This window comes from Myotis brandtii, unplaced genomic scaffold (assembly GCF_000412655.1).
Source record: "Myotis brandtii unplaced genomic scaffold, ASM41265v1 scaffold49, whole genome shotgun sequence".
In the NCBI taxonomy this organism is placed as follows: domain Eukaryota; kingdom Metazoa; phylum Chordata; class Mammalia; order Chiroptera; family Vespertilionidae; genus Myotis; species Myotis brandtii.
Genome location: NW_005368707.1, coordinates 5,879,771 through 5,903,730, shown reverse-complemented (window position 1 = coordinate 5,903,730; position 23,960 = coordinate 5,879,771). Strand labels below are relative to the sequence as shown.

Sequence of the window (23,960 nt, the reverse complement as noted above, 5' to 3'; positions counted from 1 at the left end):
TTCTCCCTGCATGATCTACAATAATAATCTGCTTCATGTTGATATTTACTGCTGTGTTGCTGACAATTACCTGAAAGAGAAGTTGGGGTGCTTCACTGGGCTGGAAAAAGTTTAGCTAAATCAGAAACCAGGCCTAATTAAGCAAGTTTATCTCTATATATAAAAGGCTAAGTTGACTTGCATATGCATGATACATATAAAGCTCTTGCTGGCACCAATCGCATGTGTGTGTTTCAATCTGTCATTGTCGATCATGAATTTGGTTGACACTTCTATTATAGAGAAAGGGCGGATAGCAATATTAAAATATTTCTTCTAATTAATTTCCTTTCAGTGTGTACAAATCCGTGCACTGGGACACTAGTCAAGTTATACTACAAAGCCACTGTAATCAAAGTATCCTGATACTGGCACAAAGAACAGGCATATAGAACAGAAACCCCAGAAATCAACCCAAGACATATGCTCAATTAATATTTGACAAAGGAGGCAAGAACACACAATGGAGTCAAGACCGTCTCTTCAATAAATGGTATTGGGAAAATTGGACAGATACATGCAAAAAAATGAAACTAGACCACCAATTTACACCATACACAATAATGAACTCAAAATGGATAAAAGACTTAAATATAAGTCGTGACACCATAAAATCCTAGAAGAAGCCATAGGCACAAAAATCTCTGACATCTCACGTAGCAATATGTTTATGGATACATCTCTTAGGGCAAAGGAAAGTAGGGAGAAAATAAACAAATGGGACTATATCAAAATAAAAACTTTTGCACAGCAAAAGAAACTGTTAACAAAATGCAAAGGGAGCCCATTGTATGGGAGAACATATTTGGCAATGATACATCTCATAAAGGGTTAATATCTAAAATATATAAGGAACTTATACAATTTAACAAAAGAAGGACAAACAATCCAATTATAAAATGGGCAAATGACCTAAATAGACACTTCTCCAAAGGGGATATGCAGATGGCCAAGACACATATGAAAAATGCTCAAAGTTACTGATCATCAGAGAGATGCAAATTAAAACGACAATAAGGTATCACCTCACACCTGTCAGAATGGCTACCATTAACAAATCAACAAACGACAAGTGCTAGCAAGGATGTGGAGAAAAGGGAACCCTAGTACACTACTGGTGGTAATGCAGACTGGTGCAACCATTATGGAAACCAGTATGGAGTTTCCTCAAAAAATTAAATATGGCCCGGTCGGTATGGCTCAGTGGTTGAGTATCAACCTATAAACCAATAGGTTACAGTTTGATTCCCAGTCAGGGCACATACCCGGTTTTCAGGCTCAATCCCCAGTGTGGGGTGCACAGGAGGCGTTTGATCAATGATTCTCTCTCATCACTGCTGTTTCTATCTCTCCCTTCCTCTCTGAAATTAATAAAAATATGTTTTTTAAAAATTAAATATGAAAAACTGCCATTTGACCTAGTGATCCCACTTCTAGGAATATATCCTACAGAAACCCAAAACACCAATCAGAAAGAATGTATGCACCCCTATGTTCATAGCAGCACAATTTACAATAGCTGAGATCTGGAAACAGCCCAAGTGCCCATCAGTAGGTGAATGGATAAAAAAGCTGTGGTACATTTACACCAGGGAATAGTATGCAGCAGTAAAAAAGAAGGATCTCTTACCTTTCAGAAGCATGGAGGGACCTGGAGAGTATTATTCTAAGTGAAATAAGCCAGCCAGAGAAAGATAAGTATATCATCTCACTTATATGTAGAATCTAATGAACAAAATAGATCTAGAGACATAGAAGCATGGGTCAGACTTTCAAATCTCAGAGGGAAGGAGGGTTGGGTAGGCAGGAGAGAAGGGATCAACCAAAGAACTTGTATGCATAAATGAATAACCCATGGACTCAGATAATAGGGTGATGAAGGCCTGGGGCAGGGGGAGGGCTAGAAGTCAATGGGGGAAAGAGGGTCATATGTAATACTTTCAACAATAAAGATATTCATTAATTCATGAATTAATTCATCAAATCCTTATTGGGGGGGGGGAAAGAATGTGAAGGACAATTTCATATATATATATATACACACACACACACACACATTTTTATTGATTTCAGAGGGGAAGGGAGAGGGAGAGAGAGATAGAAACATCAATGATGAGAGAGAATCATTGATTGGCTGCCTCCTGCATGCCCCCTACTGGGGATGAAGCCCACAACCTGGCATGTGCCCTTGACTGGAATCGAATCCAGGACCCTTCAGTCCACAGGCCGACGCTCTATCCCCTGAGCCAAACCAGCTAGGGCCTAAAGATAATTTCTAAGGCGGCTTCTCAATTATCTAGGCAGGAAATCCTGGGAACCTGAATTAGGGCACTAACAGTGCAGATGGAGGATGGGGCAGATTTGAGAACTATTCAGCTAAAAGACTTAGTAGTAGATGTAGGAAATGTAGTCTCAGTTATCTTCTGGCTTTGTGACTTAGACAACTGGTATATGATGATGGCATTCACCTAAACAGAGAGTGAAGAAAAGGGAGCAGATTTGGTGGATTTCCTAGCAGGAAAAGGAAAGATGATGGATTCAGTTTTGGACATTTGACTTAGAGGAGGATGAGGGAGTTGAATGACAGAGAGGTTTCTACCAGGCAATTATATAAGTAGTAGAGTCCCTAGCAACTGCTGGCTGCCGGCTGGGACCTCCCTCCCCTGCCCCCCCATCGAACTCCTGGTTGAGGGGACAATTTGCATATTAGGCTTTTATTATATAGGATAATATCTGGAGCTAATGCAGGCATCTGGTCTTGAGATCTAGATTTGGAATCTAGGGTGTATGAATGTTTGGCAACTAAAAGGTCAAGGGTTGACCTCAGGGAGAGAAGGAGAGAGAGATAGAAACATCAATGATGAGAAAGAGTCATCGATTAGGCTGCCTCCCGCACACTCCCTACTGGGGATCGAGCCCACAACCCAGGTGTCCTGACCTGGAATCAAACCATGATCTCGACGCTCAACCACTGAGCAACACCGGCTGGGCTCTTCTCTGTTTTTTGTTTGTTTGTTTGTTTGTTTATTTATGTGCTATTGTGTCCACATCAAACATTCTCCCTACATGTATTAGAACAGCAACTTCTAATGTCCTTCAAATCCTAGCTGAAATCTGGCTTCCCTGCCAAACTTTTCCCGATTTCCCCAGTAGAATAAGCTATTCCTTCTCCAATGCATCTACTGTACTTTGTATACTAGTATACCTTATTTTCTTGAATCTATCAATGCTGTTATTTATTCTAAAAAGTATTTAAGATGTCTTGTAAGTATACATAATATGTAACATGACTGTGAAAAGTAAGTGCAGGCAAAGAGAGAAATTAAGATTGAGAAACAAAACAGAGTTGAGGAAAAGACATAATCTGGTAACCTACTTACTTTTATCAAGGCTACTGTGGCCTCTACCCCTTCATAGAAGCCATTATATATTTTTTGAAAAGTGCATATATTCATTGCTTTATTTTCTGTTTTATCGAAGCCATTTCTAATAAGAGAATGCTGGTTAGTTTGCAGAATTCATGGTGTACAGACAATAAAGACAACCCAAGATCAATCAGGTGTTTCTCCCCGGGTCTGCACATAAAGTACATGAGATCTTATAATAAATCTTATAATAAATCTGCATATAATAAATGAAATCTTTGAAGGCTCCCTCATAAAAGAGGCAAGGCATTTAATTAGGGCTTTTCAAATACTAATATTTAAAGCTAATTGATACACTATATTAAATCACAACTCAATAAGAATCATTGGTGGGTGGGGTGGATATTAAACATTTCAGTATTTAGATCACTAATCTGACTTGACACAGGGGTGGCTTTAGACTAACTTAAAGAAAGCTAAGCACTGTGTCCTTTAAGTCATCTTCCTGGAATTTTCCTTTGACAAGTAAACTTTTTTATAAATATTGATATTGATGAACTCAAGGTTATGTTCTTAAATGGCTAGAGTAGGAAAAAAAGAGGACAGGCCACTAATTGTACCTTAAAGGATAATTTATTATAATAAACCTCACGTACCAGGTATATGCTAGTTGTTGGAGAGACAAAAATGAGAAGACCCAGCCCCTATCCTTTACTCTAACAAGTATAGCTCACTGACTGACACATGGAAATATGTGATAATATATTAACTCATCAAGCCTACTAAACCTTAGTGAATAAGGTAACTTGATGAAATGGCTTTTTTGTAATAAGAAAGAAATGTTACTAATTATTCACATCTTAGGTTTACTTTAATGAATCCAGCAATATGCAGTCTATAACATCAATTTTTGATTGACAAAAAGAACATCCATTTGACACTTACATTATTACAGATAAGTGGCCAGAGTAAAACAACTAGTCTACTTGCTGATATGTTACTTCCAGTCCAAATTTATAAACCTATATCGTCTATCCACTCAGCATCCTTTTACTTCAAAAAGCATTGAATCCCTAGTTGCTTTACGAATCCTGTAACTAGCCCTAGCCGGTTTGGCTCAGTGAATAGAGCATCTGCCCGAGGACTAAAGGGTCCCGGGTTCTATTCTAGTCAAGGGCATGTACCTCAGTTGCAGGCTTGATACTGGGCCCTGGTCAGAGCGCATGTGGGAGGCAACCAATTAATGTGTCTCTCTCACATCGATTTTCTCTCTTTCTCTCCCTCTCCCTTCTACTCTCTCTAAAAATCAATGGAAAAATATCCTCGGGTGAGGATTAATAACAACAAAAAACTAGAAAACAATTTTAAGTGTATTACAAAAGCTATATGTGCACACCAAGGAAATGTGAAGCCCAAATATGCATGTATTACAGAAGACGCATGACCAAAGAATTAAACACTTATTTAAAAATAAAAAAAAGAATCCTGTAACTATAATCATCAGCATATGGATTTTAAAATAGGTAAGGAAACATCTTACCTCTAGAAACCCCTTCTGATGAGGGTCCATATGGTTCAGAGGGATGTAGGTTTCGTCAGTCTTCTGGCAAACAACCATTGCATGTCTCTGACTAAACGTTCCACGGCCAACATCTTGGCCACTCAGACGGACATTAAAACCTTAAGCAAGCAAGGGGGGGGGGGGAATCCAGATTCCCATGAATAACCTAGTAATAAGACATGGTGACCCTGAATTCTTATATATCAACTTATCCTGAGAGTTTTCCTTAGCATAATAGATTATCCTTATTCAAATATACCAGTCCTATATGTACTAGTAAAGGTCTGTAGTCAAAGTGAGATTGTATAAGAATGGAGAGTCCTCATTTACCCTATAATTTTTAGAGGAAAATATCCAGCTCCGAGCCCTTTTTTTCCAGGTATGATTGCTCTATTCTCTGATGAAGGTTGTCAACATTACATACTAAAATTAAATAATATTGTCAGTTAAGAAAAGATAACGTGTTTTAGAATCTCTCTGGTTAATAAAAATAATAGGAGGTAGCTGTCACTTAAAAATCTGCAGAGATCACATGTAACCAACATTATATTAAAGCATCTCCTACCAGCTGTGCAGCTAAACAGAAACTTCTTACCTTGAGCAAGCAATGAGCCTAAGGCAAGAGCTTCTGCCGTGGCCCAGTCTAACTTGGTTCCATCCATCACCTTCTCCAGTCTAGACTGTAAAATTGAAGGGGAGAAAAAAAAGAAACTTTGAGTCCATTATCCTTTTTCACAGAGTTAAAAATAATGTAATGCAACAATGGGAAGTATCAAATACATTATGTTAAACAAAACAGAAAGTGCAGAAGAATACATGAAAGTCTGGTGGCAATCATCTGTCATCTTAAAACAGGCAAAATACACAGGTGCTCAGGTTAGTTGTTCACCCTGTGGGTGAATGATGGCAGCAGGGAGGGTTTCACAGGGAACTTATTTATAATATTCTATTTCTTCACCTGGATGGTGAATACATAGTTTGTTTTAATAGTCTCTATACCTGTAATTAAAACCCCAAAATGGCCCCAGCCACTTTAGCTCAGTGGTTAGTGAATTGGCCCATGGACTGAGTGACTGTGGGTTCAATTCAGGTCAAGAGCATACTTCAGTTGCAGGCTCGAGCCTCAGCCCCAGTTGGGGCGCATAACCAATCGATGTGTCTTTCTCACATTGATGTTTCTCTGTCTCTGTCTCTCCCTCTCCCTCTCCTTTCCACTCTCTAAAAATCAATGGGAAAAAAATATCCTTGGGTGAGTATTAACAAAAAACAAAATGAAGTTAGTGTTTTAAAAATAATTCAAAAGGCAAAGTTTCTTCATCCAAGTTTAAGAAAGATGAAGGCCTTTAACTCCTTGTTCTGTTTTCAGCACTGAAAGTCCAGTGTTCCAGGAAACCCCTGAGAGCTAGGCAAACCAGAAGGGTTTGTCATATGCATATTTAACGTGAGACAATATGTAAAACCTCAACATGATTAAGGCTCTCAACAGTTGACTCTGGGGTGTGTGTGTTGATTTTTATTTATTACATTTAAGGCACCCTAAACAATGAAAGGGTTTTCTGGTCAGAACAATCCAAACAGGCATTCTGGTATTGCTGTACCCTATATAATAAAAGACTAATATGCAAATTGACCAAATGGTGGAACAACCGGTTGCTATGATGTGCACTGACCACCAGGGGGCAGATGCTCAACATAGGAGCTGCCCCCTGGTGGTCAATGCGCTCCCACAGGGGGAGCGCCACTCAGCCAGAACCCGGCCTCAAGGCTGGTGAGCGCAGCAGCGGTAGGCGGGAGAGGCTCCATGGCAGCACTAAGGATGTCCAACTGACGGCTTAGGCCCGCTGCCCACAGGAGCAGGCCTAAACCATTAGTCGGACATCCCCTGAGGGCTCCCAGGCTGCCAGAGGGATGTCTGACTGCCAGCTTAGGCCCGGTCCCCCAGGAACCAGGCCTAAGCTGGCAGGTGGACATCCCCTGAGGGGTCCTGGACTACGAGAGGGCACAGGCTGGGCTGAGGTACCCCTACCCCCAAGTGCACAAATTTTTATGCACTGGGCCTCTAGTATTTAATAATGTGCATGTAGTACATGTATATTTAATGTATTAAATATGTATAAGTAAGGAAGGAAGGAAGGGAGGGAGGGAGGGAGGGAGGGCGGAAGGAAGGGAGGGAAAAAAGAAGTAGACAAAATGTGAGTTAATTGACTATCAGTACCAAAACACCACTAGATCTGTTCCTAGAACAGTGATGGCGAACCTATGACACGCGTGTCAGAGGTGAACTCATTTTTTTTGGTTGATTTTTCTTTGTTAAATGGCATTTAAATATATAAAATAAATATCAAAAATATAAGTCTTTGTTTTACTATGGTTGTAAATATCAAAAAATTTCTATATGTGACACGGCACCAGAGTTAAGTTAGGGTTATTCAAAATGCTGACACGCCGAGCTCAAAAGTTTTGCTATCACTGTCCTAGAACATAATAACATATAATAAACATGTCAAACAAATTAGCCAACCAAATGACCAAATATCAATTTGCACAAGAAACAAATAATAATCAGAGATTTCAGGGCTCCCCACCTGAACATACATCTTCAGAAGGTGACTGTGCATCTGGAGTTCCTCCGGCACCTCCACAGACTTGCCACCAATAAACCGAAGGAGATCAAGGGGCACACCTGTGTTCCAGGTGGTAATGCGAGCCTCTGGCTGAGCCAGGCCCTGCCAGTGGGCCTGCAGGTGAGTGGCAGGGGGGCTATAGTGGGTCAGGTTATTTAAATGGTCATTTAACTTTGCATAGTAGGAGGCTTTGATTTCTGACACCTCCTCCTGAGTCATGAGTCCATTGGCAATAAGGTTCTCTGCATAAGTGTCTGGAATGCTCTTTCGGGCTCTGTCCAAGAAAGAGGGGGAATAAATCAATCTGATTTGTAAAAATCAAAGAGACAGATACAGTCATTGTCAAAGATATGTGATGTGTCATCGCTGTAAAAAGGCATGTAGGAAATGCTTTGGAACTAGATAGAGGGGTGGTTGTATGTCATTGTGAATGTACTGCTATTGAATTTTAAATGGTCCATTTTATGTGACTTTCACTCCAATAAATTATTTTCTTCAAAAAGGCAATGGTGAGTAACAACTTCATCCAGGGAAGCAAGAGGAAACAAATTTATCTTTATGAATTTTCATCTACATTTAGATAGAAATAATTAGTTTTTTAATCAATTGGTAAATTCAGTTACTTATAGGACTGACCTATATAATCTACCCATTCAGCACCCCTTTGTTTTAAAAAGTATTAAACCCAAAATTGCCAACATCTGTTTCAGGTGTCTTTAAGAATCCTGTACCTATTCATCTCCTGGGTTTTATAACAATAATAATGCCACTCTATATTTGCATAACACTTTAAACTGTAAAGTCTGTTCAGATATATTATCATATTTAATTCTGACCAAAGTGAGAGGTTAGCAGGATAGATTATTTTAAATGGGGCACTGGGGCACATCAAGTAATTCTGCTGCTAAGCTCAGATCTAAATAAAGAACCAGATTTGTTCTTCCAAAAGCAGCCTGCTCCCTATGACCAGAAAGGCTCATAAAATGCCACCAAGTTATTTCCTCTGCTTTAATTTATGTCCATGAGGAAATAAAGTAGAGAAGAGGGATCTATTTTTACGTTCTAGTATCTAAAAAGTGACATTTTTCTCTGTCACATTAACCCCCTACTCAGCACTGAACTACTAGTATAATACAAGCCAATGTGGAATTTTAAATTTCCTAGTAGTCACATTAGAAAAGGTAAAAAGAAACAGGTAGAATTAATTTTAATCATATTTATTTAAATCAATATATCCAAAATATTGTCACTTAATATCTAATTAATATAAAAATTATTGAGATAGTTAACATCTTTTTTTCATATTAAATCTTTGAAATCTGGTGTGTAGATTATACTCACAGCATGTCTCCATCAAGACTCACCACATTTCAAGCATTCAGTAGCCACTTAAGTGACTGCTATATTGGACAGCACAGTTCTGGACTTTCATTAAAATCCAACATCGTGCCAAGGTACAGAGTAGGTCCCCATCTATAGTTTGCAGAAGTGGATCATGGAGGTTCTGTTTCTGACCCTGTTAATGCCATACTAAGTAACTTCAGGCAAGGCTCTGCCTAAGTCCTCCTAGTCCATCTTCCCATCTGCTAAGTGAGGTTGTTGAGTTGCCCACTTTGCCTGTTCATTGACGAAACATGTAGAATTTGAAGAATATGGGGAGCTTTCCTGACACCCATAGGGTGACCATCCCAGTCTGCCCAGGACTTTGGAGTCCCAGTTTTAACACTGAAAGCTTCATGTCTCACACACAAACCCGGAAAATTGGTCATTCTAATTGAGAATGTCTAACAAAAATTATAATGTGGCACCAAGGGGGAGAGGGCACATTAAATGAAGGTGTATGATTGTACCTGATGATTTTGTACATGACTGGGTTGGTGAAGAAAGGCTCATCCAGCTCATTGTGGCCCCACTGCCTGTAGCATAACAAATCAACAATCACATCCTTCCGGAATTGGCGCTGGTATTCAAAAGCCAGTCGTGTGGCACGGAGCACTTCCTCTGGGCTATCTCCATTGACATGGATGATGGCACAGCCCACAAGCTTCCCTGAGGCAGAGAAGACCAAGATGAAGTGACCAAGATGAAGTGAGCCAGACGTCATCAGCCCAGCGCCAAGTCCTGTTGCCTGCATGGAGAGGCAGCCCACATCTTCAAAGGTAGTTTGGATTGGCTGTTAACTCAAACTTTGGAGTCCAGTTGACAAGAATGAGTTCAAGTCACAATTCTGTGACTTACTGTGTGACCTTGATAAAGTTATGAATCTCAGTCTCCCTATCTATAACACTGGGATAATAGCTCCTACCTCTTAGCATTATTGTAAACATTAAATGAGGTAATGCATATACTTAACAGTGCCTGGTGTGTAATAACTAACAGTTATTTTGTTATTGACATTATTACTATTATCTTTCCTTCTAAGAAAAAGGATTATGAGAGGATGCATCCTAAAGGGGAAAAAATGGATTTTCTCCAAAAAGGAGTTCAAGAAGGAGTTTTCAGTATCTCTAACTAATCACAAAAAATTCACGTAGTCCCAAAGCACATCCGGGCCAGGCTCTGGGTCTAAAACAGAATAGATCCTACCATCTAACATCTTATCTAATAAAGAGTGAATATGCAAATTGACCATCACACCATAACGGTCAAGATGGCTGCGCCCACAGCGGAGGCAGGGATTCCGTAACACAAGATGGCTGTGCCCACAGCAGAGGCCAAGTTCCCGTAATGAGCCTTAATGAGCAATCAGCAGGGACCTGAGGCTGCACCCCCCGCCTGGTGGGGCTTGACAGGGGACCTCAGACCACGCCCCCTTCCCTGGCGCCAGGCCAGGGGACCTCAGGCTGCACCCCCCCGCCCGGCAGGGCTTGACGGAGGACCTCAGGCCTCGTCCCCCGCCTGGCAGGGCTTGACGGGGGACCTCAGGCCGCACCCCCCGCCCCGGCACCGGTCCAGGGGACCTCAGGCTGCACCGGGGGACCTGAGACTGCGCCCCCCACCCAGTAGGGCTTGAGAAGGGTGGGGCCAGCCAGGTCTGGATCTCATCCAATGGAGGTGGGGCCGGCTGGGTCTGGGTCTCTCGTGATTTTAAGGTGCCGCGGGTGGGCAGGGACTTGACTCTGGGTCCCGCAGCACGCCCCAGACTCTGACAGAAGGAAGATTTTCATATACATTTTACTAATTTTCTTTCATCTCTGACACTTCTATTATAGAGAAAGGGCAAATAGCAATATTAAAATATTTCCTCTAATTAATCCCCTTTTAATGTGCATGAATTTCATGCACCAGGCCACTAGTTTCTTATAACTCTGTGAAATAGAGACTAGGTAATAAAAGCTCTGCATTTCTGTCCTGGCCAGGTAGCACGGTTGGTTGAGAGTGTCATCCTGATACACCAAGGTTTCAGGGTCGATCCCCAGCCAGGACACATACCAGAAGCAACCAATGAATGCATAAATAAGTGGGACAACAAATGGATGTTTCTTCCTCTCTCTCTCTAAAAATCAATAAATACCATTTAATTGTATAGATATTTAAAATCCTGCATTTCTCTTAATACTGCCAATTTTCATAGGTTAAAACAAGGCAACCATCATTCTTCACATCTGATGTCTAGCCAAACTACTGGGCCAAATTTAGTGGCTGAACATATACTTTAAAAAAAAAAATTTGAGCCCTAGCCAGTTTGCTCAGTGGATAAAGCATCAGCCAGTGAACCACAGGATCCCAGGTTCAATTCCAGTCAAGGGCACGTATCTTGGTTGCAGGCTCCTCCCCAGCCCGGGCCCTGGTCCGGGCTCATGCAGGAGGCAACCAATAGATGTGTTTCTCTCACAATGATGTTTCTGTCTTTCTCTCTCTCTTCCACTCTCTCTAAAAATCAATGGAAAAAATCCTCGGATAAGGATTAAAAGATAATAAAAATAAATAAAATAAACGACATTAAAATTTGTAAATTCAAGATATACAGAATATTACTTTGATACTTTATATATTGTGATATGATTGCCATTGAAGCAATATTTATCACATTATACCACGATAGTGCAGTATTACTGACTATATTCATTATATACTGCACATTAGATCTCTATGGCTTATTTACTATTCATTACTATTCACACATTTGTACCTTTATCCTTGCCCCCACCTCGATCCCCTGGTAACCACCATTTTACTCTGCTTTTTCACATCTATGACTTTTTTTTAGGGTTCTACATATAAGTGATATCATACAATACTTGTCTTTTTCTGTCTGACCTATCTTGCTTAGCATACTGTGCTCAAAGGTCCATCCATGTTGGCACAAATGGATGGCAGGATGTATTCCTTTCTCATGACTGAATAATATTCTGTTGGGGCCCAACCCCAGCAGGTCCAGGGATCCCCAAAGGTGTGGACGGAGTCGGAGAAGAAGGAATGACACGGAGAGAGCGTTCAGTTGATCAGCAGCCTAGCCAGGTTCTCTAGCCAGGATCTCCAGCCAAGTTCTGGTCAGGATCTCCAGCCAGGTTCTGTGTCCATGTTCTCTCGCTAGGTTCTCCAGCCAGGTTCTAGCCCGGATCTCCAGTCAGGTTCTGTAGCCAGGTTCTAGTCAGGTTCTATCCAGGTTCTCCCGCCATGTTCTGTCTAGGTTCTCCAGCCAAGTTCTGTAGCCAGGTTCTGTCCAGGATCTTTTGCCATGTTCTCTCACTAGGTTCTGTCTCTAGGTTCTGTCTCTAGGTTCTTCAGCCAGGTTCTCTCACTAGGTTCTGTGTCTAGGTTCTGTGTCCTGTTGTCTTGTTACATCTGTATTTATACCAGTTGATTTTAATCCTATCAACTTCTATTCCAAAGGTTAGGGTGTTTCTTATCTCCATTCCAGGGAGTAAAGATTATGTAGTTTAAGCATGATTGTTTGTAGTTAAAGTGATTAACTACCCGCCTGGCACTTAGTTAAGGGGTTTTATCTCCTCCCTAACTTCAGGGAAAAATATCTACCTGGGGAAACAACCTTTCTCGGAGAGGTGACCTTGGTTAAAACACATAGCGCTAAGGGGAGCAAACATATTAAGAACAGTATGCTATATACGCCCGGTCCCTTGAAACATATGCTGTGCAGACGTTCCTTCTCTGCAGCGACTGTGTCAAGCAGCAAGGATGGACCGGCTCCCGGCAATATTCCATGTGTATACCTACCATATTTCTTTATCTATTCATCCAGTGATGGACATTTGGGTTGCTTCCATATCTTGGCTATTGTGAATAATGCTGTCATAAACATGGAGTGCAGATATCTTGTCGAAATCCTGTTTTCATTTCCTTTGCATACATAGCCAGAAGTGGATTTTCTGAATCTTATGGTACATCTATTTTTAATTTTTTGAGGAATCTCCATATTGTTTTCCATAGTGGTTGGAGTAATTTACATTCCCACCAACAGTGCATAAGAGTCCCTTTTTACCACATCCTCACCAGCACCTGTTGTCTCTTGTCTTTTTTATTGAGAGGTATGTGTGATACCTCACTGTGGTTCTGATTTGCATTTCCCTGATGATTAGTGATGTTGAGCACCTTTTCATGTGCCTGTTGGCCATCAGTATATCTTCTTTGGAAAAATGTCTATTCAATTCCTCTGGCCCCTTTTTAATCGAATTGTTTTTATTATTAAGTTGTATTAGTTCTTTATATATTTTAGATATTAATCCCTTATTGAATTGAACATATCCTTTTTTACTAAGATTTGAGTACCCCAAGTTTGAACATCATAAAGACAATTACTTTAATGTTGACTAATTGTGTTGATCTCTGGTTTCCAGATCATTTAACTGGATATTTAAGCAATTTGAGATTGCACCGTCTAAGTTCCACTCTAGTCTTATTTCCTTGGATATAAAGACTATGCTCCGAATTTAAAATAAATATTAGCTAACAACACTGAAAGTATCTGATCCAAAACTTAAAATGGGATAACCAGTGAGGCTCACTGTTCCAAGTGAACTAGAAGTTCCTCTAGAAATTCCTTGTCTGACCCAGCAACACCAACAATTCTGTTACATACCAATATCACTACAGTATAAGGAAGACCTTCCTCTTTCTGCCGGAGTGGTGTAGCCCAGCTGGTTATTGACAATCAGGTGGACACTTCCACCAATTCTGAAATGTGGGAGATTAGAGAGCGTAAATGTTTCAGGAACAATCCCTTGACCACAGAAAGAAGCATCACCGTGAACCTAAATTACGGGGGAGAATAAAAGAAAAGGAACATAAACAATGGAAAATTTTATGTTTTCAGACTGGAATAAATTGTTTTCAAATAGTAACAGGAATAAAAACAACCACCTTCTCACTGCTCCCCTGCCCTCCTAAAAATCTGCTGGTTGTAGGATTTCCTAGAATAGTTATGCTGATCTAAAGCAGCTTTCAAAGATGCTAAATCAGTTTTTTTCCTCTTGCAGCTACTACCAGTTGGCCTGCTCTTTCCATCCCATATCATCCCCTATCCCAGCACTTCTAGTATACTCATCAACAGTCTAGAACATACAGCAGCACCATAGAAGGAAGGGCTATTGGAGGTCCAGGAAAGAAAACCAGGACTAGTAAAACTTTCATGGAAACAGGCTGTGAGATATAAGGAATAGTGCACAGCTTTGAACTCTCCCTTTGCCCAAACAAATGTTTTGAGGAAAAAATAAAATGTTATTATGAGAGAATGTCTAATATATGCTACTCTTCCAGAACATTTGAAGTCTGCTAGATCATAATATCACAAAAGAGAAGGGGGATTTTTTTTTAAAGAAAAGCTAAAAGCTAATAATGAAGAAACTGTAGATCTTAGAAGATCTTAGAAGGAAATATAAGCTCTACAGATTCTATGCTAAAAAGACAATTATCATAAACAGTTAAGATACTGAACTAAAGAATAAAATGATCTGATATGCCCTAACTTAAAGCAATCTTTATGGCTCTAATGATAAGAGAATTAAAATGCCTAAATATGAATTAAGAAAAAATACTTGGAAGTTCATTTTTAATGATATTGTTAATGTCCTATAGAGAGTTATTTTTATTTAAGTAGAATATTTTGAGTAAGAAAGGAAGCACTCCCGTGCCTAAGTGAAATTTCCAGTCCATACCTCCCCACACCTAGGGTCCAGGGGGATAACTGACTTTCTGGAATATTTATACACAGCGATAACATACCCTTACATTATCTCCACAGCACTATTCACTATCTACTGATCCACTCAACAGCCAGGCTGGAGTGAGGGGGCAGGTAAGGAAGTCACTACTGTCCTTTTTACAGATGAGAAAACCTAGGTTCAGAAACAGTATATATTTCACATGGCTTGCGCTAGACGCTAGACTAGACCTTCTCTGATTGTGATACCGCCATCTTTTCTACTTATTTCCCCACTCCTCCAAGCCATTTTCCTGGATTAAGGAATTTATTATGCACCTGTTCTCACGTAATCCTCAGAATACAATGAGGAATTAACATTTTACTCTCATTTTACCTATGAGATTCAGAGAACGCACGTAACAACCAAACACGCCAAACTACAAGGCAGCAAAGCCAGGATGTGAGCTCAGGTCTTCCTGGTTCCACAGTCCCTGTCTTTTCTACACTGTGCTGCATTGTAAAGTCCAACTAGCAGCCACACAGGGTCAAGGGATCCCTCACCCTTAGGCTCCCTTGCTGATGGGACTTTTTGTGGGGTAAGGATGTAAAAAGAGGTCAGTGAAGCAAGGAAGAAAGGTAAGTGCCTTTTCTGCTCCTTTACAAAAATGTCACAGTAAACTAGGCTTTGATAAGAATATAACATATGTTCATAACTTGCATCGTTTTATCCTGGTCTTAGGATTCTTGGCACTAAAGCACACCTGTCATTTGCTAATTTTATTTTCCCTCTTAAATAAAGAAAGAAACCACTCCACTATGCTCCATAAAGCTTTGTGGGATTAAGGGCCCATAAGCACAAACAAATGCTGGGTGAAGTAGCAGCCACTCAGTCAAACAAGACTGGAGGATAGGGATGGGGGAGCTTGGACACACACAGGAGATTACAAATGAGAATCCACTTTTACCAGGTCCAGGACTAAGAAAAACAGAGGACAGGCAGACAAAGTAGCATCTCATCACCATGATTTTATAGGCTCCAAATTTAGAGTTCCCACAAGAAATTAGAATCATGTACTTGAGCAAGGAATGCACAAACAGAGCAGGGAAAATATTTTGGGAACGCAAAGCGGGCAACAGTGGGCAGTCGGTTTCTCATAACTTCAAAGAAAATGCCATTTTTATCTCTTACTTCAGAAATCAATCTTAGGATCTGCTTAATGTAGTGGGTAAATGTAAATGACTACCCGTAATGTGGAGGTTCTTGACTTCACTTAGGAAAAATTTTGTATCATGAATTAAGTCAAGAGAAAGGTAAAGGGAATATCTGTCTTTGTAATTTATAGAACAAATAAAACACATGCAAAATCATTAAGTAAGGTGAAGGGATGAAGAAGTACAAATTGATAGTTACAAAATAGTCTCATGTAAAGTACAGCATAGGGATATAGTCAATAACATAGATGGTGCCAGGTGGGTACTGGAAATATTGAGAAGAACACTTTGTTCTAAAGCACAGGATTGTTTAACCATATGCTGTATACTTGAAACTAATGCAAAATAATATTGAATGTAAACTGTAATTAAAAATAAAAATTTTAAAAAGAAAAAAGAGAGAGAATATCTGGCTAACAATTTGGAGTTTTCTATTTAGAAATATTGTGGCAGCATAGTAAGAAGCTAGGGAAATTCCTTGACAAGTGAAATAAGGAAAATTGAGACAAAATAATTAAACAAAGACAAACAATTTCAGCAATTTACAGGCAGCTAATGAATCACAAGTTTTATCTTCCCTAATCAAGGACACTTAGAAGCAAATAAGTTTACACATTCCAGACTGTCCCAGGGCAGACCAGCCTCGGTCCTAGTCCCTCTTCAATGATGTTCTTTGAATATAAAACTAACCAGAAAATAACCCCTGCCCCCTCTATATGCACAATTTGATGAATCAACATATTGAAGGGCATCCCTGGAAAGCTAATGAATCTTCTGTTAAGACCCTCCCCTGAGACCTCCCTAGGATTCTGGCCAAAGAAAGATAAAAAGCCTCAAGACAAAGGACCCACAGCACACACTCACTAAATCATGCCCACACCTTGTATCTCAGCTCTCTTTCTCCTAAACTCTAAGGGTCCCCAAGAGACTTACAACCAGGGGAGCAGTGGGCATTGGCAGCTCCTCCCGGGCTGTCCCCCTGAACCTGTGTCCAAGGCCTCCATTTTCTCTGATTTTCCAGTGAACTGACAGCAGCCCCAACTTGGCTCACTTCTGTCACTGTGACTTTTATTTCCCAGTGAGCTAACAGCAGCCCGGCCTAGGCTCTCTCCTGTTGCTTCTTCTACCTTAAGCCCTTCCTTTGTCTCACTGTCCCCAACTGTAACAAACATGCTCTCAAAATCACCTGGACTTGTGTTGTGAAATCTTTCCTAAGTGAAGTCAAGAACCCACACACTACGGCAGGCCCTAGGCAGACTTGCTTTGGACCCAGATCCCATACGCTAACAATGCCATATCATAATCAAATCCAGTCTGCCTATCCCCAAGTATTTTCCACAAGTTTCTGGTCCATGAACAATTAACATGAATAAGATACTGTAGTTATCTGTATACATAGCCACATATTCTACTGCCTTATATATAGGTTTGTAGATTTCTGTTGGGTTTGAAGACTCAATTACTGACATCCAGGATAATTTATCCCTTTAAAAAAAGCAAGCCGGACTGGCATGGCTCAGTGGTTGAGCGTTGACCTATGAACCAGGTTGCAGGCTCCATCCCCAGTAGGAGGCATGCAGGAGGCAGCCAATCAATGATTCTCTCTCATTATTGATGCTTCTATCTCTCTCTCCCTCTCCCTTCCTCTCTCTGAAATCAATAATTTTTTTTTAAAGGGACTTACAACCAAACCTCTAAAAGATACCATTTGCGGGAGGTGCAGGGGAAGCAAGAGCCACACTAATAATTTGTATCCTTTTGCTGTTGTTGTTAATCCCCACCCAAGGATATTTTTCCATTGATTAATTTTTAGAAAGTGGAAGGGAGGGGGAAAGACAGAGAAAGAGAAACATCGATGCGAGAGAGACACATTGTTGCCTCCCACATGCTGCCGACCAGGGCCAGGGATTGAGCCTGCAACAGAGGTACGTGCCCTTGCCCTTGACTGGAATCAAACCCAGGCCCCTTCAGTTCTCCAGCCGACACTCTATCCACTGAGCCAAACCAGCAAGGGCAATAATTTGTATCCATTACTTTCATACCAAAAACGTCACTTTAAAACAAACAAGCAAAAAATAAATAAATAAATCCAGCCCTAACTGGTTTGGCTCCGTGGATAGAGCGTTGGCCTGTGTCACAGGTTCGATTCCAGTCAAGGGCATGTACCTTGGTTGTGGGCACATCCCCAGTAGGGGGTGTGCAGGAGGCAGCTGATTGATGTTTCTCTCATCAATGTTTCTCTCTCTCTATCCCTCTCCCTTTCTCTCTGTAAAAAATCAATAAAATGTTTTAAAAAATAAAAATAAATCCAGACTGGTGTAGCCTTTTTAGATATATGGGTACCACGTGGTTTCCTAGGAGGCCATACTTTCAGAGAAGCAATGACACCCATCCTCCCAGCAGTAGTCGGTATGCCAGTCAATAACCCCTTAATTAATTCGTAACTGGAGAAAGGAAAAGCACAGTGAAAACCAGTCTGAAGTCCGTTGCCTTGACACTAGTCCTCATTTCTGTTATTGATTTTTAAAACAACCCCAGAATATTGTTTTCCCTAAAAGTTCATCTGTTTCATCTTAAATGCCTGCCATCTCCTTTCAGACCTACCAACTTGGACATTCTTTCTCCCTCATCTTCCCAAACCCTGATCACACTTCCTGAAGCTAGAAGTACCTGCAGGCAAATGACTTTGTCCCCAGGCTGAGCCGAAGTGTCTGGAGAGTAGTCCCCATCCTGTCTAGACTGCTGCCTTCCCCGAGTCTTCCCGACAGCCACAGGGTTAACAGCTTCCAGGTGTGAGGGGTTAGGCAGCATTGTCACATGCAGGGGATGGTGCGCACCAAAGTCCAGGTCAACTGAGGAGGTCAGGTGAGACAGGACATCTCCGGTGGCTGGTACATCTTCCGGAAATTCACTTAAGCCTCGCATTTTGCGAAACATCAGCTATTGCAGATACACATACAAGAAAAAAATGTGGTTTTTTTAAATCATAACTGAGAAGTGGCTAGTTTAAATTACGCAATACAAAGACACTTTATGCACATGCTTTTATAATTATTACCATCCATTATTTAAAGATATGGACAAAACTTCTAACTGCTCCAATGCGCAAAACTTTTTGAATACCTTCAAAATCAAATGAAGTAGTAACACTTTATGAGGAGTCTAACATGACATAGACTGTAAGTTACCTCTGCCTTGCAGTAAATACAATAATTTTCTTAAATACACTTGTTAGAATATATTTTCAAAAGAACTTTTTTAATTAATTTCATTAAAGGTCGAGAGGAAAATAACAGAACTTAATCCCAATCCCATTTAGAGAAGAGACAACTATATTTTTAGCTCTAGTTACATCTAAAAAACTATAGTAATTCTATTTGTTTACTTTTTCCTTAGTTTCCATAGCCCTAGGAGCTGTATCGGTAAAGATATTGCTACGACATATGTCTGATCTTTTGCTGCCTATGGAGTCTTCTAAGATTTTTATGGTTTCCCATCTTACATTTAAGTCCTTTAGCCATTTTGAGTTTGTTTTTGTGTATGGTGTAAGTTGGTGATCTAGTTTCATTTTTTTGCATGTATCTGACCAAATTTCCAAGAACCATTTATTGAAGAGACTGTCATGACTCCATTTTATGCTCTTGCCTCCTTTGTGAAATATTAATTGAGCATAAGCCACTATGGAAAACAGTATGGAGTTTCCTCAAAAAGTTAAAAATGGAACTCCCAATTGACCCAGTAATCCCACTTCTAGGACTACATTCCAAGAAACCAGAAACACCAATCAGAAAGGATATATGCACCCCTATGTTCATAACAGCACAATTTACAATAGCTAAGATTTGGAAACAGCCTAAGTGCCCATCAGCAGATGAGTGGATTAAAAAAAATTGTCGTACATCTACACAATGGAATATTATGCTGCTGTAAAAAAGAAGGAACTTTTACCATTTGCAACAGCATGGATGGAACTGGAGAGCATTATGCTAAGCAAAATAAGCCAGTCGGAGAAAGATAAATATCACATGATCTCACTCATTTGTGGGATATAAGGATTAACATAAACTTATGAACAAAAATAGATCTAGAGACAAGAGGCGGGGGGAGAGGGGTAGAGACCAACCAAAGGACTTGTATACATGCATATTAGCATAACCAATGAACACAGACACTGGGGCAGTGGGGGCTTGCCCTCGCGGGTGGGAGTGGATGGGGGGGGCAATCGGGGAAAAAGGAGACATATATAATACTTTAAACAATAAAAAAAACTATAGAAGTCCAGTACTCAAAGGACTTTTCTACATATATTGTCTCACTTCATTTTCAGTCTTCTACGAGACAAACCTTATTACCCATTTTTAAAGTGAACAAGTAAGAGAAATTAAATTGTTAAAGGTCCTATAACAAAGCTGGGTCTCAAACCAAAATATTAACCAAAAGCAGCATGTTATTCTCAGTTTGCCAAATTGTTTGAATGACCCCGAAGCTTCTCTAGTTTGCAAAAGCTTAGTTACCTATCTACAAATAGAACCATACATAGTGTATATACAGATGTGTTTGTCACAAGTATGATCATTTATAATTACTTTTTCATCTTTGAGTAATTTCTTCATCTGAGATATTTTAGGAATGCAATTTTTGGTTTAAGAATTTCTGCATGTATCTAAGCACATGCTCCATCTGTCAATTACTTTATCCTGTCATACGCTACCTTTTCTAAGGTATTTGTCTTTTAAAAGCTGATTATCAATCTCTTAGCATCAGAAACAGTGAGGTCTGAGTAATAGTGGTAAAGCTTGGCCCCTAGACATGATACTACATAGATTTTCTAATATTCTTAATGACAACACATCTTCAATGGGCTCCATTCACTCCATCTAATTTTGACAGTCCCTTTAACATTTGTAGTGATTTTTAATCCCCTAGAAAAGGACAGTAATGAGGCTTATTCACAAATAATGGCTACAACTTTATTAAATATCAAGTCTCTCTGATGTTCTCTGACATCAGGTCTTCAGTCCTGATTCCCAAGTCTTTTGAGAGACTTATAGAGCAGAGCAGCTGAGTTGGACTGAACAGAAATACCAAGATCCAATTATCTATAAAACCACTCGCTTAGGTGGTCTCTTAAGATAGCAATGTATCATTAGTTTTAGTACAATCCATTAACTATAAACTCTGTAAATAACTGAAGGGTAACATTGACTTCTTGGAAGGTAAAATTGTATAAAATTGTGCAAATCTTTGTGTTCTTTTGAACAATTTTTATGAAGTAAGAAAAGCATGCTTCAAAGAACAGAATTTATCTATTCATATCATCCTTAAGGAAATAAACTAAACTTTAAATTCCCTGAAAGAAGAACCCATATAAGGATATGCAGAAAATCAACATAATACCCATTCTATCCAGCGGTACTGGATTCCATCAATTAACTAAGCTATATCCTGGACCAATGATTCATATACTTAGTCAGTTTTCTAAAAGGAATTATTACCATCGGTTTTATTGTATGTCATAGAAAGTATCTTACCTCTGGAGGGAACTGCAGAAGTCCTGTCAGTAAATTAAGTCTCCCCCTATGGGGCATTCCAATGATGACATCAGTGATCCCACTGTAGGCTGACATTTTCAGCAACTCATGGAAAAAGCCCATCATGCTTTCAGCTCCTTCGCCTCCATATCGCTTCACTGTGGCAAACTTGGTGGCCAAAAAGTGGTCAAATTCCTATGGGACATCACATCAGACATATTAGTTACACATTAGCTGACTACTTAGGTCAAAGTAGGACATAATTATGTGTGTTGTTAAGACCCCACACTACCTCAAGTGGCTGCAGCTGTGCCCGTCACTACCAACCCCAAAGAAAAACATGTCACCCAGAGTCCAGCAGGAACGCCTTGCCAAGGACACCCGACCGCAGTAAGGGATGAACAGAAAATAACCTGAGAGGTAGACTAACTAACCCCAAAAGGAACCCCCTTAAATGTGTGTTCTTCCAGAGTAGGGGCAGAGCCTCAGATTTCTGCTGCCTGAGTTTTAGTATCAGGCTCTACAGTACTATTTGATCAAGGATTCAAACTGGCCAACTGTCTGAATTATTGGGAATAAATTTTTTTGTCCTCTTGATATGCCTGAGTCCTGGTAATAGCCCCGACAAACATTCAATTCCATTAATTCATATTGATTTGTCTTCCATGCATCGTTTTTTATTACTTCAGGTAATAAAAAGAGAAGATCTTAAGGATTTTGTAATCTTTATGGAGTGAATAGACACACATATAAAATATTCTGACTCTGAGGAGAACCAATAGCTCCACTGTTTGGCGATTTACTTTTTCCTACTCAGAATAAAGTGGTGTGTGTTATATTGTCTGTTGTGTTGAGGTAATGGGGAGGGGGTAGGTAGGGGTATGTTCAGAGATTTAATGCCTAATTCCCTCTCCAGTATTTATATATCTTTGTAGGAAATGAGCTGACCTATTCCATTAGCTGCTGCTTTTATACCTGAGATTCTAGCATTAGTTTGGACAGATGTTTTCGCTCTTCTGTAGTAAATGTCTCCTTTTTCAGCTCCTCAAACCGCTTTGCAAACCAGTCTTTCTCCTCCTGTCTCTGAAGTTGGGAGGTTTCAATGGAAATCTGCCCACAGTAGATTTGGTTGAGATAGGCTAATACTTCCTCAAGAGAGGCCTCGTCCTTCCCCATGTCCAATAATCCTATGAAATGGAATCAAAGAGATCCTCTTAAAGAAGAGTCAACCATGTAACTAATTATAGAACATACCAAAATAATTTTTTCAATTCAGAGCATTTCATTCCAAATAACTTGGGTCATTATCAGTGCTTATCTACATTTTTCTAGAAGCAAATCTAAAAATATTATCAAAAGCACAAGGTAGTAAAACTAGAAGAGAAAAAAAATATCTCTTCACAAGCATACAGACATACTGTTTTATGTCAAATTTTGATTCTAGAGTCATTTAAACTAAAACTTCAAAACCCACTTTTTCATCTGCTTCATAACTACATAGCTTATGTTCTACCTTTATCTCAAATATCTATCTACCAAAATGTTTAAGTCTTAATAAATATCTGTAAAGCAATGTTTATCATTAAACAGTTGGTCTTAATGTGAATTAATATTGATTCCAAAGCAACATTTAAAGGTAAAAAGAAATCTCCCTGATACTCAGTCAAAGAAAAGGGAAGTTTGTAATGTCATTAGCTCAGCACCAAATCAGTTATCAGTCATTTGCCTAAACCTACAGCATGAGTTAACAAACCAACATTGCCCGGCCAGGTTTGGCTTAGTGCGTAGAGCATCGGCCTGCGGACTAAAGGGTCCCTTGTTCGATTCCAGTCAAGGGCACATGCTTGGGCTGCAGGCTTGATCCCCAGTGTGGGGCCTGCATAAGACAGCCGATCAATGACACTCTCTCATCATTGATGTTTCTCTCTCTCTTCCTCTCCCTTCCTCTCTGAAAGCAATAAAAATATATTTTAAGATACATAAATAAATAAAAAGTATCACAAATGTCACATGCAAAAAAACAAACAAATATTTACTTTACATTTCTTACGTTTCTTACAATAAACTTTAGATCTTCAATAGTGATTGTCCAATGTTTCAAGAACATGGGAGTGCAGATATCTCTTCAAGATCCTGATTTCAATTCCTTTAGATAAATACCCAGAAATGGAATTGCTGGATCATATGATGGTTTTATTTTTAATTTGCTGAGGAACCTCCATGCTGTTTTCTACAGTGGCTACACCAGATTACATTCTCACCAACAGTGCACAAGAATTCCTTTTCTCCTCATCCTCACCAACACTTGCATCTTTTGTTTTGTTGACAATAGCCAATTCTAACAGGTGTGCGGTGATATCTCATTATGGTTTTGATTTGCACTTCCCTGAGTACTTTTCCATATACCTGTTGGTCATCTGTCTAGAGCAGCGGTTCTCAACCTGTGGGTCGCTACCCCTTTGGCGGTCGAACGACCCTTTCACAGGGGTCGCCTAAGACCATCCTGCATATCAGATATTTACATTA

The 23,960-nt window shown here is 39.9% G+C and overlaps 1 protein-coding gene across 1 annotated transcript in view; it reads right to left on the bottom strand.

Annotated features, from left to right (window-relative positions):
- Positions 1–23,960, bottom strand: part of DHTKD1 (dehydrogenase E1 and transketolase domain containing 1) — a 43,539-nt gene that overhangs the window by 18,786 nt on the left and 793 nt on the right. Inside the window, exons 2-9 of the mRNA XM_014547996.1 lie at positions 22,410–22,621; positions 21,435–21,629; positions 18,574–18,843; positions 13,630–13,801; positions 9,440–9,638; positions 7,551–7,863; positions 5,561–5,645; positions 4,945–5,084 (exon numbers count right to left, since the gene is read on the bottom strand). Of these exons, the coding sequence (XP_014403482.1) occupies positions 4,945–5,084; positions 5,561–5,645; positions 7,551–7,863; positions 9,440–9,638; positions 13,630–13,801; positions 18,574–18,843; positions 21,435–21,629; positions 22,410–22,610 (1,575 nt within the window). The 5' untranslated portion in view covers positions 22,611–22,621. The remainder of the gene's footprint in view (positions 1–4,944; positions 5,085–5,560; positions 5,646–7,550; positions 7,864–9,439; positions 9,639–13,629; positions 13,802–18,573; positions 18,844–21,434; positions 21,630–22,409; positions 22,622–23,960) is intronic.